This window comes from Heloderma suspectum, chromosome 2, assembly GCF_057233095.1.
Source record: "Heloderma suspectum isolate Gila_16-S chromosome 2, 16-S_ref, whole genome shotgun sequence".
NCBI lineage: Eukaryota > Metazoa > Chordata > Lepidosauria > Squamata > Helodermatidae > Heloderma > Heloderma suspectum.
The window spans coordinates 221,936,910-221,957,274 of record NC_139459.1 but is presented as its reverse complement, the minus strand read 5'-3'; the positions used below and the strand labels follow the sequence as shown (position 1 = coordinate 221,957,274).

At 42.9% G+C, this 20,365-nt stretch overlaps 1 protein-coding gene across 3 annotated transcripts in view; it reads left to right on the top strand.

Moving 5' to 3' along the window:
- The window catches only part of UBE2O (ubiquitin conjugating enzyme E2 O), a 115,404-nt gene that overhangs the window by 48,570 nt on the left and 46,469 nt on the right, over positions 1 to 20,365 (top strand). For all 3 annotated transcript variants that reach the window (XM_084838177.1, XM_084838175.1, XM_084838176.1), the window contains exon 2: positions 18,071 to 18,130. In XM_084838177.1, the coding sequence (XP_084694303.1) occupies positions 18,071 to 18,130 (60 nt within the window). The remainder of the gene's footprint in view (positions 1 to 18,070; positions 18,131 to 20,365) is intronic.

The window sequence follows — 20,365 nt, the reverse complement described above, 5'->3', positions numbered from 1 at the left end:
GGAATAAGCATGGAAAACACACCAGGAATGTGACATTTCAGCTTTGTCACCTCAAGCAATTCAGGTTTTGTGTGGGAGTTCTGGGCTTTTTGTTTCGAATAAGAGAATTGTCCAATAAACAGCTTTGGCAGCTAGCCTTCGTTGTTCCATTCTCTGATATTTCACTATTTGTTATGACTCTTCTCTTTGCGCTAAAAGTAAAAGCAACTCTGTGCAAAGGAGATGAATTTGAGCCATTGCTGAGTGCAAGATATGTTCATCCTTCCTCATCCAGTTTCCTTGTTGATGAAATACATCTCTAGAATACAAAGCAATGTGGCTGCTGAACTGAGGTATTTAACGTGGCACAAGTGCTCATATAGCTGTACAGATCAGTTTATGCTTCACTTTCCTTCTAAAACATTTCTACCCACCCATATCCCTTCACCAGCTCATACATCAGTGTAAGGGGGAGGGAGTTGAAACTGTTTCATTGAATAGAAACTGCAGCTGAGATTTTCAGGCAATGATGCAATTGTGCTGCATTGTCCCAATAGCTTTCACACTCTCCTCCTGCAGTGTGAGCTATGGGAGTGGCTCTCCTCTTTATCAGAGAAATTAAATGCACAGCTTGAGTACATACAGTGCAGCTAGATTTCAGTGGAAATGTCATCTTCGGCACTTGATAAGATTCTTTTTAAAATAATAGTAATAAAACTTCCATTATTTCTTGCATGCATAGGAGTTAAGTGTCTTTGAATTCAACCCAGTGGCAGCACAAATTTTGCAGCCAGGATCTAACCAAATAGCTGTTTATAAACTAATGCTATTGAAATGCTATTGCTGCCTCGTAATATTAGCATTCCAGCAATAATCTAAGGGTGCAGTGCTGTGCATGCACACTTGGGACCAATCACATTGAACTCAGCCCGGTGCTATGGATGCTGATATGGAGGGTTCTTTACTACTTTGTACTAGTGTATATGAAGGCATTAAGAAAAGGTCTATTCTGTGACCCAGTGTTTTGTAACGATCAGAGTGTTGGGCTTGACCCTGCAGACCCAGGTTCAGATCCCTGCCCAGTATAAAGCTCACTATCTGATACTGGGCTAGTCATAGTCTCTGTCTACTTGGCCTCACAGGGTCATTGGGATAAAATTGGCAAGGGGAAGAGATGTGGAGTCATGTACCATCCTGAGGTCCTTGGAAGAAAAGTGAGAAAAAATGAAATGTACACCTCAAATGCTTCAGAATTGGGAGAATGGCAGGCTATATCGCCTATTCTTTGTGAATCAGCTTTTGTCACACCAAGACTCAGCTGTGTCATCAGATTAAACAAGTCTTATCGCTTAGCTTGTTTCTAAAAATCCCATTAATGCCGAGAATAAGTCTAACACATTTGATGAAGTGGCTTATTATGATGTAGCTGATTTGGTGTCCATGCTGCATTGCTCATGCACAACAGTGCAGTGAGACCTACACATACATTAATGTGTGATTATAATCTTCTGAGAAGCAAACCTAAACTTCCTTTATATCTCATGAAGGGAACACTAGCCCACAGAATGCCATAATACATTTATTGGGCTTCAAGATGCCATAAGATTATCCTTTTTTTGGATTTGTCTAGTTTTCCTTCAGCAGACTAATTGCTACATCTATGGAAGCTAGCCCCCCTTGGTTTTTCAGGGGTGCTTAATATCTCTGTACAGGAGACACTATCAGGCCTGTGCTGGACAGCATTAGCATTACAGAATGCTGGATGATTATGCTTTTTATTGTTTCTGTGAGACCTGTTTATAGCCTTATTCCTTTGCGCTCACAAATGCTAAATAGTACCATACTTAAGACTTTCCTTATGGATAAATATTGCAGTTTGAACCTGCTGAAACACAGATCACAAACTCTTAAATAAGCTGATTTAAAAAATGGAATTAATAGAAATGTTTAATCTGTCAGAAGTGATTAGCAAAATGTAACAATTTTAGGAGTCTTTCTTTTAAAACACTGGAGTAGGAAAGCAATTATTTGTGGTTACACTCACGTATGCAGGAATTGTGGGAAGTGCCCCCTACGGTGGTAACCTGTGGTACAGAGATTCCATATTAAGAGTCTCCTGAGGGGAATCAAAATGAATTTGAATCTTGGTCTCATACAGTTATCTATCTATAGGTAGGTACTTGTGCTTGCTTTCCTGCAAAGTGATAACTACACTGCAAAGAATGCTTGAGGATGCAAACAGTCCCTCAAACAATCCCGCAAACAATGTCACTCCACATCAGCCCTTGCATTTTCATTTTTCCGTCCCATTTATTCAAAATCCTTTTGAAAACTGAAAAGTCATTCAAGATGAACAGATAACTGCTTTAGGGTAATGTCAGAATTTGAGCTTCTTTAACAGGCAAAAGTGTGGGGGGTGTTCTCATTTTTGAGGCAGAATGCACATCATTGTATGAAAATTAGTAGCTGTTCCTATGATGGAACATCATTCCTATCAAATGATGGGCAGTTAGGCAAAAGGCCTTGCATAAGCATCGGCACCTTTAAATTGCTTTAACCATGTGTTGTTTTTTAATGCCCCTTTAATATCAGGTTAGGTGAATTTGTCTCCTAACAATTCCCAAAATTATCTCAACTCATAAACCAGATTCAGGATTTCATAATGTGGAAACTGTCCACTTCTTGGCTGCACTTACTGTTTTAGCTCTTGAACATTCTTTGACTTTTTTAGCTCTTGAGCATTCTCTAATTGGCACTTATTTTCCTGCATTCCCAAAAGTGTTTGAACGCTTCCGTTGTCTGTTCAACCACATAATGTTTACTTTCTAGGTGGGTTTCTAGACAAAATCTGTGAGGGGGTCCTAATTGTAGTTTGGCTACTACTGCCTGGTGTAACCCTATGTAAGTTCATTTGGTAGCAAGTCCCACTGTCCTCACTGTCTATGTATTCCCCAACCTGCATCCTGTTTAGCTATGTTGTTCGGGAGAGCCAATAGAGCTCCTTCAAGCTTTTCTCTAGGATGATGTTCTGAATCAAATGTTCCTTGCCTACTTGTATATTTTATACGTTCAGGCTGGTGCTCATGGATATATTGAAAATGCTATCAAATGTCTCCCTGCAGATAGTTCTCTCCACTGTACCATTTAAAGGGCAACACATGGGTCAGGGCCATAACCTTGAGAATCTGCACAGCTTGAGTAATATTTAGAACGACTCAATTTCAGATATTACAGTAGGGTCAAAAGATCTGTAGTCATAGTGAAGCTGTTCCATGGCAAATACAATGGCCACAATCCATGGTGCTTGTGCATAGAGGGATCTCTATAGGGTATAACGAAGCCCTTTCCCTCAGTTCCCTTAACTTGGTATGCCCTTGCAGGTTTTGAGTGTATCTGCCTGTTACAGAGAGTAGAATGGCTTGAATGTATCTTCCATATTCCCATTCAGCCTATCCTATACAACAAATCCTGCTCTATTATGCCCAGTGAAAAACCCTCCATGCATAGATGTTGCACCCATCTGGGGAAGAGTACCCATTGTCTGTCCAAGCCTTTGGATGTTAGTCAGGTTAAGAATTCTGTGGGGGATTTCCTGTAATAAGTAAGAAAGGTGTGTGTGTGTGCCACCTAGTGCTAGTGTTGCTATTTCAACAGCTTAAGTTTAAATTTGCCAGAGTGAAAGACTGCTTTGTTTTATGTAAATCACCCAAACTGATTGCGGCACACTGCTTAAAAACAAAAACCAGCTAGTTATTAGTGTTGAGAAATGCTTGTCTGCTTATTCTGATGGTCAGGGCTGCCTACACAGCATTGGATTCCCTCTTTATGGAAAAGTTATTATGCAGACACACAAGCTTGATTGGCTTTATTCAGAGGACTTTATTTGGAGAATAGAAAATTAAGTAAAGATCACTCACTTTTACAGCCATCTATATATCACAAAATCACAAGTCATTTTTTCCAAGTTATCTAACAGTTTGCTTCATAAGTCATAATTTATAGCAATTACCTTTTGAGAAGTCATGATGTGAATAACTGCACCTTTTTTTTTACTTAGGGCAACCTTGCAACAGTTTGTGCAGCCCCAGTGGCTCACAACTTCAAATCTTAAAGTTCAGGATTTCTAGAGAGTAGCTGTTTTTTATTGACCTAAAGTAAGATATAAGTTAGTTGGAAGTAAGGTCGTATTGATAACAGGTCAGCTTTATGTTGCAGTATGACAGGATGATAGTGAATACAGATCCATATGACAACTAGAAACTGAATAGATCCATTTTTAATATCCAACTGAGCAAAAGTAAGAGAAGAGGTATAAAATGGTGGTAAAGCAGCTTTGAGCGTATATTTATTTGTTTCACATGCAATGTACCTACTTGCTCCACTTGTTTTAGAATAGTATAGAATATTGCTCAATGGGTCATTGCTTACTTAATAATTTTTACCCTGGAAATAGTTTCCATGACAACATTGACATGCAGCCACAGTTTTAAAAAACCCTTATCGAATACATATTTTTAAATGTGGGCAGAAGAAATATTCTTAGCATGCCTGGGCCTTGTTCTAATCTGTGAAATGCATTATTAGATGTGATCATTCCTAAATGTCCTCTCCTACTGACCAGAGCTGGGTATTCCAATGTGATGAAGCAGGTGGGATGACAGCTAGGTGGAAAAACAGTGCCAAATCTGATTGAATGCAGGCTTGAAGCCACTTGAAGGGTCTGCTGTGGCAGCAAAGAAATGGTACTTACCTATCTATTTATTTATTTAGAATACTTATATCCTGATTTATAGCCCAAAGAAGCTCTCAGCCAGCATTTTCTATTTTCATCCTTTTCTGCCGCTATCACATCTGCTCATTGTAATCCAGTGGGGGTTTTTCAAGAGATAAGGGACACACTGCAAGCATGTTCCTAGACACATAATCTTGAACTCCTGGCAGCCCACTGTGACCTTCTTGTGAACACTTTTTGTGGATAAAATCACTTCCTGTCAGACTTGGATACTACATTAAATGTAGTTTAGATACTGGATGTCTCCATAGCACCATCTGCTCCTTTTCGTTTGGATGACTTCAGTTGTTGCAGCATAAGGGTGCAGGCATGTTACTTGGAGGGATGCAGCCTACCTGTCTTTGTGCTTGACCTTTGCCCATTATGGCTGATAATGAGTGCTTCCAGATTAGCCTTTTTTCACGCCATTGCCCTGCCTAATTTGTGGAAGTTTACAGGGAGTCCAAATGAAGTTGCCTTCCTCTTATAATCCTCCTGTGTTTACCCCCTTAGGTTTTCCCACTGATTTTCCTGTCTTTTTTCTTACCGCAGAAAATCTGTTAAGGAGAAAAAGATGGAATGGCTACACAGTGCCTTCTAACTGGTAGTGCTGGGAGCCCTCTATCTAGAAACACCCAGCATCTAGTCAAGAGAAGGATAAGACCTCTGGGAGGCTGTGAATACTTCTTTGATGCAGGGGATGATCCCTACTGCATTGAAGGCAGTGTTAAGGCTACTCTTTAAGAAATCTTCTTGGACCCTGCCAATTTGTCAAATTTTCAACTGGTATCTAATCTCCCTGTTGATTGGGGCTTTGAAGTAAGATCTGGTGGCTGCTCAGCTCCAGACATTCCTAGATGACGTGTATTATCTGGACCCATTGCAATCTGGCCTCCAGTCCAGGTTTGGAATTGAAACTGCCTTGGTCTTCCTCCTTGATGACCAGCTCCAGGAGAAAGGTGTGTGTGTGTATGTGTGTGTGTGTGTGTGTGTGAGAGAGAGAGAGAGAGAGAGAGACCCTGTTGGTTCTCTTGGATCACTCAGTTTTTGATACCATCAGCCATGGTGTTCTTCTGGATTGCCTGTCTGGATAGGGTGTTGGAGGCACTGATTTGATGCTTACTCTCCTACTTGTAGGTAGTGATGAGGGTTTTCTGGAAAATACTGAATTGTAAAATTTTCCAATGCAAATCAGGTTCATTTGCATAGGGAAATGTTCAGTTTGCATTGGGAAATGTTCTGATGCCCTAAAGTAAAGGAGTGGGCAACTTGTAGACCAAAACCTCTGGAGGGCCACAACTCCCATCATCCCTCACCTTTGGCTATGCTGGCTAGAGCTGATGGGAGCCATATGTCAAAACATCTGGAGGGACACAAGTTGCTCACCCCTGCCTTAGAGAGGTAGCATGTTTAACCTCCAGACATGTTGAACAAGTCTAAACTTATATTTAGCAAACAACAAAGCTAAAAAAGTAGCCCGTGTTAATTCAGGTATTTGACCTGAAATATTTGAACGGGGATGGGGGGGAATTAAAGGACACTTAACATGATTTAAATGTTATATTATGTAGAATTTTTTATTGGAATACTTGTAAAAAATTAAATACAATACCATGTTCTTCCCTTACGTTTTTAAATGGGGGGGGGGGATTACTGAAAACTGGATTAATTTTAGCAACCCAAAGAAATGTGCATGATATGCTAACAACCACTCATCTATTTCAACAGAGTTCAGCTCTCTTCCACTAAGATTATTGGGGCAGCTTCAGTTTCACTGTCACTATTTATTAGTTCCATTTCACTCTGAGACATATATGGTTTTCAATATCATATATGTATGCTAGGGATAACCACCTGAAAAACATTAATTCCAACTTTGAAACTGCCAAACTTGCCTAATGTTGTATTGGCCATTGGCATACATTCATTTTTACTAATGAACTCTTGAAACAGAAAGCTTTCCAGAAAAAAGCACTAGAAAAATTTCCGCCCTAGGCACATTCTGTGTAGATTTCAAAGTTGGTGCTTAATAATTACTGCTCTGCTCCATGGCCTTTGTTAGTGGAGTTCCACTGGGCTTGATTTCATTCCCCATGTTGTTCAGTGTCTACATGAGACCTCTGGGTGAGGTTTTCTGGCATTCTGGAGTGAAGTATCATCAGCCTCTCTTCTCCTTTTCATCTGATCTGGAGGAGACTATGGCTATCCTGAAAAGGTGCTGATGCTCCATCTAAACAAAATGAAGCTATTGTGGGTGGGTGGTTCATTTGACCATGATGGTGGTCAGCGACTTCTGGATGGAATTTCTCTCTCTTTTACGGGTCAGGTTCACAGTTTGGGCTTGCTTCTTGATCTAGGCTTGAAGTCCAAAATATGTAGAGGGCCCTAGGTAGGGGAAGGCTGTACTGCAGGTATTTATTGCTCTTCCTGAGTTTCTGTGGTAAAGATAAAACTTTTATCTTTACAGTTAAGCTAAGGATGTGGACAGAACTCTTTGAGGGATGAGGCTAACCCATGTGCATGCTCAAATGCCTCCCTTCCTAGCTAATTACATTGGCCTTCTTGGAAATGTTTGTCTCTGAAAGCAGAGACCATTAATGCCTCATTCCAAGAGGGTATGTTTCATCTATGTTGAAAGAGGTAGTTGTATACCCTATTGAAGAAGCCATCTCTAGACTTTCTGAGTTAAGGTAACTACCAAACACTCTCTAGTATTCCACTCTTGGACAGTATGTCTGACCATGTTGTTCAAATCCAGCTCCAGGTTTTCTGGTTGAAGTTGTTGATCTCCGTCCTTTTCAGTCTAACTTTAGGGCCAGTATGGGGGCAGAAACTGCCCCTGTCACCATAGTGGATTCCTTGCACCAGGAGTTTGACAGGTAATGTTTTTCTCTTGACTTCCCTAGGTCTTCTCAGTAGTAGTATTCTTCTGAACTGCCTTTCCAGGATTATTCTTGGGGAGCAGTATGCTCTGATTATTCGGGGGGGGGGCGGCTTTGGAAGATGATGCTGGGGTACTATTGCTCTGCCCCATGGCTATTTGTTGGGAGACAAATATTTGTTAGGAGACAAATTCTGCAAAACATGGCCCCTCCAGGAAATTCCCGACTTGTATGGCAGATAACTTCCTCCTACAGAAAGTAGAGGAGGGGAACTAGAGGATCAGCTATCCTTGATTTCATCCTAACCAACAGAGATGACCTAGTGGGTAAAGTAGCAGTTACAGGAACTCTGGGGGAAAGTGACCATGTTGTACTTGAGTTCTTGGTTCTAAGGGAGACAAAAGCCGAGTGTAGTCAAACACGTACCCTGGATTTTAGGAAAGCCAATTTTAATAAACTCAGAACAATGATCAGTAAGGTCCCATGGCTAGGGGTGTCAGAGAATTTCTCGCCGAAACTTCGGGGGGCCGAGTGCCAACGTATTCGGCCCCCCGAAGTAGTTTCGGGGAGAAATTCTCTGCACCCCCCCGCACCCCCCCCCCAGGATGGGACTTACCTTTCCTGAATGTCGCTCCCGGTGGCGGGTCGCAGCGGCGGTTCGGCAGGGCTTCGACAGGGGCGGGGGCGGCAGCCGGTCTTTTGACCAGCTGCCGCCACCGCCATTCCAAGAAAAGTTAAAAAAAAAAAAAAAAGCCCCCATGATAGGCTACGTGACAATTAACGTAGCCTATCACAGCTAGATTTGCAAAGTCAGCCGTGATAGGCTACGTAAATCGTCACGTAGCCTATCACGGGTGACTTGAAAAAAAAAACAACCGCGTACGGCTAATGGCGGCCCCCATAGGGAGCTGCCATTCGCGTTCCTTATTTGGTCACTGTACTCTACGTAAATCTTTACGTAGACTACAGCGACCAAATAAGGAACGCGAATGGCGGCTCCCTATGGGGGCCGCCATTTGTGTACGCGCTTTTTTTTTTTTTTTAAGTCACCCGTGATAGGCTACGTGACGATTAACGTAGCCTATCACAGCTGACTTTGCAGATCTAGCCGTGATAGGCTACGTAAATCGTCACGTGGCCTATCACGGGGCATTTTTGTTTTTTTTTACTTTTCTGTTGAAGTTCGCGGCCGGGGAGACGGGGCGCTTCTCCCTGGCCTGAATTTCGGCCGGGCGAGGCGGGAAGCCTCCCCCCCGGCCTGAATTTCGGCCAGGCGAGGCGGGAAGCCTCCCCCCCCGGCCTGAACTTCGGGGGGAGAAGCGAAGCGCCTCCCCCCCACCGCGAAGCAAGCTGCGAGACCAGGTAAGTGACTTTCGTACATCCCTACCCATGGCAAGCGAATCTGATGAGAAGAGGAGTCCAAGATGGTTGGGAGCTTTTAAAAAAGGAAATTCTAAAGGCACAATTACAAACAATTCCAACAAGAAAAAAAGGTGGAAGACAACAGAAGAAGCCAATGTGGCTTCACGAAAAGCTTAGAGATGACCTGAAAACAAAAAAGGACACGTATAGGAAGTGGAAGGAAGGACAAGCAACAAAGGAAGAGTACAGGCAGGTAGCACAGAATTGCAGGGATGGTGTCAGGAAGGCTAAAGCTGAGAACGAGCTGAAGTTAGCAAGGGATGCTAAAAGCAACAAAAAGGCATTCTTCAGCTACGTGCATAGTAAAAGACAGGAAAGAAATGGTGGTTCAGCTATTCAATGAGGATGGCAAAATGATAACAGATGACAAAGAAAAGGCAGAAGTGCTCAATTCCTACTTTGGCTCAGTCTTCTCCCAAAAGAGGATCTATGAGCCACCTGGCAAAGGCAAAGTACAGGCTGAAGGGGCAGGATTGCAGTGCGAGATCGATAGGCATACGGTCAAGGAACACCTAATTACTTTGAATGAGTTCAATTCTCCAGGGCCAGATGAACTGCATCTTAGAGTAATAAAGGAATTGGCAAAAGAACTCTCAGAACCACTGTCTATTATCTTTGAGAAATCATGGAGGATGGGTGAAGTGCCAGATGACTGGAGGAGGGCTAATGTTGTCCCTGTCTTCAAAAAGGGTAAAAAGGAGGAACCTGGGAACTACAGACCAGTCAGTCTGACATCAATCCCTGGGAAAATTCTGGAGCAGATGGTAAAGCAATCCACCTGTAAGCACCTTGAAAACAAAGCAGTGATTACTTGAAGCCAACATGGATTTGTCAAGAACAAATCCTGCCAGACAAATCTGATCTCATTTTTTGATCAAGTAACCTCCCTTGTGTACTGTGGGAATGCTGTAGACATAACATACCTCAACTTCAGCAAGCTTTCGACAAAGTGCCCCATGATATCCTGATGAGCAAACTAGCTCAAAGTGGGCTAGATGAAACAACGATCCGGTGGATCCACAGTTGGCTACAGAATCGGACTCAAGAGTGCTTATCAATGGGATCTTCTCCAACTAGGGAGAGGTAATGAGCAGGGTACCGCAGGGCTCAGTCCTGGGCCCAGTGCTCTTCAACATTTGTATTAATGACTTGGAGGAGGAGGTGCAGGGAATGCTGATCAAATTTGCAGATGACACCAAATTGGGCAGGATAGCTAATACTTTGGAAGACAGAAACAAAATTCAAAATTACCTTGATAAACTGGAGCGCTGGGCAGAAAACATCAGAATGAAATTTAATAGGGATAAATGCCAAGTTCTGCACCTAGGAAAAAGAATCTTGCACAGTTACAAGATGGAGGGTACATGGCTCAACAACACTACAAGCGAGAAGGATCTTGGCATTGTTGTCCATCACAAGCTGAATATGAGCCAACAATGTGATGTGGCTACAAAAAAGGCCACTGCTATTTTGGGATGCATTAATAGAAGCATAGCTCCCAAATCCTGGGAAGTACTAGTTCCCCTCTACTCAGCACTGGTTAGGCCTCATCTGGAGTATTGTGTCCAGTTCTGGGCACCACACTTTAAGAAGGATGCAGACAAACTGGAGAGGGTTCAGAGGAGGGCAACAAAGATGATCAGGGGACTGGAAACAAAGCCCTATGAAGAGAGACTGAAAGAACTGGGCATGTTTAGCCTTGAGAAGAGAAGTCTGAGGGGAGATAGGATAGCGCTCTTCAAGTACTTGAAAGGTTGTCACAGAGAGGAAGGCCAGGAACTCTTCTTGATCATCCCAGAGTGCAGGACACGCAATAATGGGCTCAAGTGACAGGAAGCCAGATTCCGGCTGAACATCAGGAAAAACGTCCTGACTGTTAGAGCAATACGACAATGGAGCCAATTACCTAGGGAGGTGGTGAGCTCTCCCACACTGGAGGCGTTCAAGATGAGGCTGGACAGCCACCTGTCAGGGATGTGCTGACTAGGATTCCTGCATTGAGCAGGGGGTTGGACTCGATGGCCTTGTAGGCCCCTTCCAACCCTACTAGTGTATGATTCTATGATTCTATGATTCTGTTTGAACTCTATCTCCCATGCTTTTCATCTACATGAAACTGGTGGCTGAAGTCACCTGGAGATTTGGGCTGATGATAACCATGGGATGTGTGCTCTCATATTTTAATCAGATCCTATAGATGCAATAGAAAACTTGAATTGTTGCCTAGGGACAGTGAAGAACTGGATGTGGATAAACAAACTTAACCCAGAAAAGGCAGGGATTATTTATTTATTTATTGCATTTATATCCTGACTTTTTTCCTCCTTAAGGAACCCAAGGTGATTAAAACCCCTTTTGGTCAGGAAACTGGTCAGACTTGGGATAGGTGTACAGCCTACCTTGGTTGGGGTTACATCCCCCCTTAAGAAGCAGATTTGTAGCTGCTACTGGATATCCAGATGGTGACAGTCACTAAGAGTGCTCTTTCCAGATTTTATTTTATTTTATTTCTATACTGCCCAATAGCCAAAGCTCTCTGAGCGATTCACAAAAATTAAAATCAAAAAGTGCAGGATAAAACAATATGGAATATAAAAGCATTAAAACCAGCTTCAGCGGGTATGCCAGCTACACTCTTTCCTGGAGAAAACAAACCTGACCACAGTCATTTATACTTTACTAACTCCAGACTAAGGTACTTAACACCCTTTACATAGGAATGCCCTTGAAAGGCATTCAGAAACTTCCGTTGATCCAAAACCCTACCACCAGAGTGTGGTCTGGAGCTGGCTGGACCATATTGCTCTGGTTCTCTGTGGTCCTCATTGATAACCTATTTGTTTGTGGGCACAATTTAAGGTGCTGGTTTTTATCTTTAAAGCCCTAAATTGTCAGGAACCTGAGCATTTTGAAGACAGCTTCCTCTCTTGTTCTCCAGAGATCCTGCTCCAGATTCTCCTACTGACTGAAGTGCAGCATATAAGCACAAGTAGCAGGGCATTTTCCGTTGTAGTGCTGACATATTGCAGTGCCCTCCCAGGAAAGCCTACATGGCCCCTTCTTTATTTTCAACATTAAGATCTGGCTTTTAGGCAGAGTTTTGGTGGAGGCTATTATTTTGCTAATTGCTTTTGTGCTGGCTGTCTTTAGGTTGGATTTTATTTATCTGATTATTTTGGTGTTGTGTTTGTTCGCCACTGTGATTATTATCCTGGGGGGAAAGAGAAGCAGGATAATTCGTAATAAAACATTACTTATGAGGAGTCACATTGCCCAGCAAAAATCACTTCTTACTCATGGACTACTGTCTGGAGAACAGAATATATTCAATATTGAAGTTGGCCATCCACAGTTTAGAACCTTCAGACATTTAATACATGGTTGTGTATTTCTTTCCATCAGTATAACTTCTCAGTATATAGTTAATGCTAGTATATTCTGAGATTAGGGGTGTACGAACCCCACTCACCCGTCTGGTCTGGTGCGTCCGCTGGGCAGGGGAGGCAATCTGTCCCTCTCCCCAGAATCCTTCCCGGCCGGCTCCACTCTGCAGTGAGTTCGTGGAGCTGCAGGCTGGGCCAGTCCACAACCGGTCTTCTCTCCACTGCCACGCAAATGGCGTCTGGTGTAGCGGATGCCATTTGCATCCCTGCCCTTGGCTGTGATAGGCTACGTAAATATTTACGTAGCCTATCACGGCAAAGAGCAGGGATGCAAATGGCGTAGTGGACACCATTTACGTCCCTGCCCTTGGCCGTGGTAGGCTACGTAAATATTTACGTAGCCAATCACGAAAAGAGCAGGGACACAAATGGCATCCGCTGTGACATTTGCATCCCTGCTCTTTGCCGTGATAGGGTACATAAATATGTATTTACATAGCCTATCACAGCCAAGGGCAGGGACGCAAATGGCATCCGCTACGCCGGACACCATTTGCGTCCACAGCCTGGCAGCGGATGGACCCAGACTGGCCGGCGCCAGGTAGGGTCCGTCCCTACCGGACTTCGCGGGGTGGCGGGGGGAGTAGTCCGTTCCGCCATGGACTCCGGGGGGCCGGATTCTAAAGAATCCGGCCTCACTGGAGTCCATGACAGATTTCTCCGCCATCTCTATCTGAGATATATAAATGTTGAAGCCTGCAGTGACATCTATGTGTTACTTAAAACTGAGCAGCTGATTATCTCTAAACTGCCAAGAAAGCGTGAGAATGCTGTTGAATGCAATAAAATAGCTTGTATTTCTCCTACAATAAACAATATCCTCTCTTTGTTGTGGTGGTTGTTAGACAAACAAAAAAAATATTGCAAACAAGCATTGTTCTGCCAAGGTGAGAGTGGAGTCTTTCTAGCTATAGATTTTTAGTGAAGTGAAAAGGAGGATACATAAGAGTGTAGGGAGAGAGGCAACCAAATCTGTTGTCTGTCTCGGACACAAGCATGAATCTAAAGGAAAGAAATGGCTGTATACCAGGAATGATCAGGATTGTGAGGTGGGCGTTTACATTTGGAGTTTCACATTTCTACAGGTGTTCATCAGAGCATGTTGATACAAAATGTAGAAGTCGCATCATAGTATCGATTTTCATAGAGTACAACCTCGAGAGGATGGGTGGCTTAAAAATACTCTCTAGTGCCATCACAGCTGTTTCATTTGATGACTAACCTTTACTTAGACACAATACTAGGGAGTCTGCCATGGGCCACAAATAAGTGGCATCTCTATACATTTTTGTTCTTGGATCTATTTGTTGGTTTGACAAATCATTCATATTTAAAACATCTGTCTCTTAGAAAATTGTATGTCATGAATTGCTTTGGCACATTTTTACTTTAGATTTGGCACAATATGATGCAGATATGGCATTGTTCCAAAACCTCCTGGGAATAAAGGCATTGCATATCTAATTCAAGCGGGCACACCTTAATACACAGAAGTCCTTGAACCTTTTCCTTCACCTGCACACTGTGCCAGACTGTGGAGTACAGGCAACCCTTCCTCCCCAGCCCCTTTCACTGGCACTGCCAATTGCTGCTGGTTATGTGATCCACATTCCTTGGTGCTCTGAAATACCTGTAGTCTGAGCAGCTGTAAGGATGCTTCCTCTTCATCAACCAAAATAACATGTGTCTAAGAATCTGATAGGGAGCAATATAGAAGTGTATGGCAACTCCCATTGTTGTTGTTGTTCAGTCGTTAAGTCATGTCCGACTCTTCGTAACCCCATGGACCATAGCACACCAGGCCTTCCTGTCCTGCGCTCTCTCCCAGAGTGTGCTCGAGTCCATATTCATTGCATCGGTGATGCTATCTAGCCATCTCATCCTCTGCCGTCCCCTTCTCCTTTTGCCTTCAATCTTTCCCAGCATCAGCATCTTTTCCAGTGACTTTTCTCTTCGCATTAGGTGGCCAAAATATTCGTAAGAGTCTTCTGCAGCACCACAGTTCGAAAGCATCAATTCTTCAGCACTCAGCCTTCCTTACAGTCCAGCTCTCACAGCCATACATTACTACTGGGAAAACTATAGCTTTGATTATACGGACGTTTGTCGGCAAAGTGATGTCTCTGCTTCATACTATGCTGTCTAGGTTTGCCATAGCTTTCCTCCCCAGGAGCAAGCGTCTTTTAATTTCTTGGTACAGTCACCATCTGCGGTGATCGTGGAGCCCAAGAAAATAAAATCTGTCACTGCTTCCATTTCTTCCCCTTCCATATGCCAGGAAGTGATGGGGCCACATGCCATAATCTTAGTTTTTTTAATGTTGCGTTTCAAACCAGCTTTTGTACTCCACTTTCACCCTCAACAAGAGGCTCTTGAGATCCTCTTCACTTTCTGCCATTAGGGTGGTATCGTCTGCGTATCTGAGGTTGTTGATAATTCTCCCAGCAATCTTAATTCCGACCTGTGATTCATCCAACCCGGCGTTTCTCATGATGTACTCTGCATATAAGTTAAATAAGCAGGGCGACAATATACAGCCTTGTCGTTGTTGTTGTTCAGTCGTTCAGTCGTGTCCGACTCTTCGTGACCCCATGGACCATAACATGCCAGGCCTTCCTGTCCTGCGCTCTCTCCCGGAGCGTGCTCAAGTTCATATTCATTGCATCGGTGATGCTATCTAGCCATCTCATCCTCTGCCGTCCCCTTCTCCTTTTGCCTTCAGTCTTTCCCAGCATCAGGGTCTTTTCCAGGGAGTTTTCTCTTCGCATTAGGTGGCCAAAATATTGGAGCTTCAGCTTCATTATCTGTCCTTCCAATGAGCACTCAGGGTTGATTTCCTTTAGGATGGACTGATTTGACCTCCTTGCAGTCCAGGGGACTCGTAGGAGTCTTCTGCAGCACCACAGTTTGAAAGCATCAATTCTTCGGCGCTCAGCCTTCCTTATAGTCCAGCTCTCACAGCCATACATTACTACTGGGAAAACCATAGCTTTGATTAGACAGACCTTTGTCGGCAAGGTGATGTCTCTGCCTCTTATTATGCTGTCTAGGTTGGCCATAGCTTTCCTCCCAAGGAGCAAGCGTCTTTTAATTTCATGGCTACAGTCACCGTCTGCGGTGATCTTAGAGCCCAAGAAAGTAAAATCTGTCACTGCTTCCATTTCTTCCCCTTCTATATGCCAGGAAGTGATGGGGCCAGATGCCGTGATCTTAGTTTTTTTAATGTTGAGTTTCAAACCAGCTTTTGCACTCTTCTCTTTCACCCTCAACAAGAGGCTCTTTAGATCCTCTTCGCTTTCTGCCATTAGGGTGGTATCGTCTGCATATCGGAGGTTGTTGATAATTCTCCCAGCAATCTTAATTCCGACCTCTGATTCATCCAACCCGGCATTTCTCATGATGTACTCTGCATATAAGTTAAAGAAGCAGGGTGAGAATATGCAGCCTTGTCGTACTCCTTTCCCAATTTTGAACCAATCGGTTGTTCCATCTCTGGTTCTTACTGTTGCTTCTTGACCCTCGTACAGGTTTCTCAGGAGACAGGTAAGGTGGTCTGGTACTCCCATCACTTTAAGAATTTGCCACAGTTTGTTGTGATCCACACAATCAAAGGCTTTAGCGTAGTCAATGAAGCAGAAATAGACGTTTTTCTGGAATTCTCTTGCTTTCTCCATGATGCAGCGAATGTTGGCGATTTGATCTCTAGTTCCTCTGCCTCTTCGAAACCCAGCTTGTACTTCTGGTAGTTCTCGGTTCGCATACTGCTGAAGCCTAGCTTGTAGGATTTGGAGCATAACCTTGCTGGCATGTGAAATGAGCGCAATGGTGCGGTAGTTTGAACACTCCTTGGCATTGCCCTTCTTTGGAATGGGAATGTAAACTGACCTTTTCCAGTCTTGTGGCCACTGTTGAGTGTTCCAAATTTGTTGGCATATTGATTGCAGCACTTTAACAGCATCATCTTTTAGGATTTTAAATAGCTCAGCTGGAATACTGTCATCTCCACTAGCTTTGTTAGTAATGCTTCCTAAGGCCCACTTGACTTCACTCTCTAGGATGTCCAGCTCAAGTTCAGTGACCGCACTATCATGGCTATCAGGGACATTCAGATCTTTCCTGTATATTTTTCTGTGTATTCTTTCCACCTCTTCTTAATCTCATCAGCCTCTGTTAGGTCCCTGCCTTCTTTGTCCTTTATCATGCCCGTCTTTGCACAAAACGTTCCCTTGAGATCTCCGATTTTCTTGAAAAGATCTCTAGTCTTTCCCATTCTATTGTTTTCCTCGATTTCTTTGCCTTGTTCATTTAAGAAGGCCTTCTTGTCTCTCCTTGCTATTCTCTGGAACTCTGCATTCATTTGTATATATCTTCGCCTTTCTCCCTTGCTTTTCGCTTCCCTTCTTTCCTTAGCTACTTGTAAAGCCTCATCAGACAGCCACTTGGCTTTCTTGCATTTCTTTTTCTTTGGGATGGATTTCGTTGCTGCCTCCTGAACAATGCTATGGAGCTCCATCCATAGTTCCTCAGGCACTCTGTCTATCAGGTCTAATCCCTGAAATCTATTCGTCACCTCCACTGTATATTAATAAGGGATATGATTTAGGTCATACCTGAATGGTTTAGTGGTTTTACCTACGTTCTTCAATTTCAGCCGAAATTTTGCAAGAAGCAGCTCATGCTCTGAGCCACAGTCAGCTCCAGGTCTTGTTTTTACTGACTGTATAGAGCTTCTCCATCTTTGGCTGCAAAGGACATAATCAATCTGATTTCGATATTGACCATCTGGTGATGTTCATGTGTAGAGTCGCTGCTTGTGCTGTTGGAAAAGAGTGTTTGCTCTGATCAGCGTGTTCTCTTGGCAAAACTCTATTTGCCTTTGTCGTGCTTCATTTTGTACACCAAGGCCATGCTTGCCTGTTATCCCGGTGATTTCTTGACTTCCTACTTTAGCATTCCAATCCCCTATGATGAAGAGGACATCTTTTTTTGGTGTTCGTTCTAGAAGGTGTTGTAGGTCTTCCTAGAACCAATCAACCTCAGCTTCTTCGGCCTCAGTGGTTGGGGCATAGACTTGAATTACTGTGATGTTGAAGGCATCTCCCATAGTAAACACTATTTGGCAATATCTATCCCAGAGATGCAAATAATAGTTTGAGGGTGCATTATATAGTTCAGTTTTGAACTCTAAACAGTACTGATCCTGATCAGTATATGGATGAGAGATGTTCTAAGATTACATTTTGCAGCTATGAGCTTTTTGGGAAAATGATGGGATACAAATATAACAAAACAAGGTGGATTCTTGTTGGGTCACCATGTCCATCACCAAAGTAGAATTATGTACCGCAGTGGTACTGTACCAATGTAAGCTTCACTGTGTAGTTTACACCTATAACCCATTATATGATGTCAGTACAACAATCTGTATATCTAATATATGTATGGTAGTCTGTGTGCGTGTGATACGTTAAAAAAAAACTGGTAATCTGCATGATTAGTTGTAACTGGCTGTGCATATGAGGGCACAGTTAAGATCTATCCTAATGATCATTTTTTCTTTTCTTCCCTTGTAGCTGAAGCTTGAAGATCGGTCGGTGGTGCCTCGAGATGTCGTCAGGCATATGGGTTCACGTGTAAGTGCTATAGTTTTTGTGTGTAGGAGAGAGAAACCAGTGTCTGGGGTTTCAGTGGTAGTAAACTTCATTGAGGCTGAACCTGCAACATTTTGAACGTTTTGGCACTGAATGTGAATTGATTATATTGTAAAATATATTTGCTATTTCGGACACAGTAATCTACACCACAGAACTAAAGGAGTGTCTTAACACATTTGAGCAAGAACTGCAGCTGAGGCCAACTACATTAAAATGCATCTTATGTGTTGAACATTTTGGCTGGAATAGCAGTGTCACCAGTGGAGATGCATTGCTCTTTTCAAATGACCCTCTGGCTCAGATGTTGATTTTTGCAGTGAGCAGTTTGCTTTGCACTGTTCCTCAGTTTGGGAACAAATGTAGCTTAAAAAATGAAAAGGTGAATGTAATTATGCAGCTGTTGTTTGTGTCTAACCAGTAGACTTAGTCAGGATTCAGTAAACACACTTTCCCATGGCAACATGCAAGCATAAAATTCCAAGTTGTGGGGGAGGGTCCTAACAGCATATGAAAAGGTCCAAAATGGAACTGGATGTGGGGGAGCAGGGGCACTAAGGGACACAGTGAAAGACATGAGACAGCCATAACTGACATACTTCAGTTACGCATTTCGTTGCCTTGCATGAACGCTACCCAAAACTGATCACTGTTCAGAGCTAATTTAACGATGCATAACAGTACACCAAATCATTGCCAGAGATGCTCTATCTGCAAGGTTTCTTGTGTACCATTGAAGAGGGAGTTATAACACATTAAATATTAGTATTGTTTTGTTCCCTCACCCCAATTCAGATATATAAAGTGAAAGATTCTTATCCTCACCGTCAATAACGTAAACAAAAGATATGCTGCATAGTGTTCTGATGAAGGAGAAAAAAAACATATACTAGAATATATGGATATCTCTACACTTGCTTTAAAAAAAAAAAAGTGGCCTGTAATAGTTGACATGAAGTCTCTATACAGAACCCTTTTCAATGTTGCTTGATACTGCTTTCAGTGATCCGTGGAGATTTCTGAATCGTCTGCTGAGAACTAGAAATCCATTGTTATGCTGCAATTAAGCCCCTGTGTGCATTCATCATGTTCCTAGTGGCCACAAAGTATTCTGCATGGGGAATGACTAATAGATCACCTTTTTTGTCCTGTTAGCCCCTGTCCCAAAAAGTAATGACAGAGTAGCAGGGATGGGGCAAGGGGAGAGACAGGCATAATTCCCAGAATACTTAGACTGAGTACTTAAGCCTGCAAAATATGCTTTTCCCTCTGAAAAAATATGAGCTGACCTTAGTTCATTTTTAAAGGAGAAAGGAGTAATACGCTTGAAAAATGGGAGAGTGGGATGTATGTTGCACGATACCTTGAACCTCTCTGAATCACTTCCCTTTTGCACACTAGCCAATCTGCATTGTGAGTTAAAACTCCAGCACTGGGATATTACCCATTCCCCAGACATTTGATACCCCACCTTGCATGAATGTAGAATGTGGCTTAGCAGATATCCTAAGCCACACTAAATGACAAAGATTCTCCCCTTTTGAAGTCCTGCTACTGTACAGCTTGTCAAGATGCACCTACTTGGCAATGAGAGAACTTTTCAGTCTCTTTGGGGGTAAAAGCATCATTGTACGGATTGTGCTGGATCAACTCAAAGGCCTGTCTGGTCCAGCATTCTGTTCCAACAGTGGCCAATCACCTGCCTGTGAGAAGCCCAGAAGTAGGACATGAATGCAATAGCACCTTCTGCTCGTTTTCCCTGAGAAGCTGGTATTCAGAGGCATGCTGCCTCTGGTATTAAAGGTAATGTATAGCCACAAGGGATAGGGCCTTCTTGGTAGTGCCCCCCCGCCAGCTTGTTGGATGTCTGCCAGGTCCCATCATTACAAGCCTTGAGGCGGGTTCTAAAAACTCACCTGTTTACCTTGGCCTTTAATAAGTTAGGCTTCTGTTGGGGCTTTGTGATGCTGCCTGGTTTTAATTCTAATGTTATCATTGTTTTTTATTATTCTTGTCTTATGTTTTGTGTCTAAGTTTATTGTTGTATACCACCTTAGGAGAGTTTGCCCTAAAATGCGTGTTATATATCCTCTAAATAAAATAATAATAAAAATAATGACTAGTACACATCGATAGCCTTATCTTCCATGAACGAATTTTATATAGTGCCAGCCCTCCAAAGTCAGTATGTGTTTCCATTAATAGACCTCGATCTTT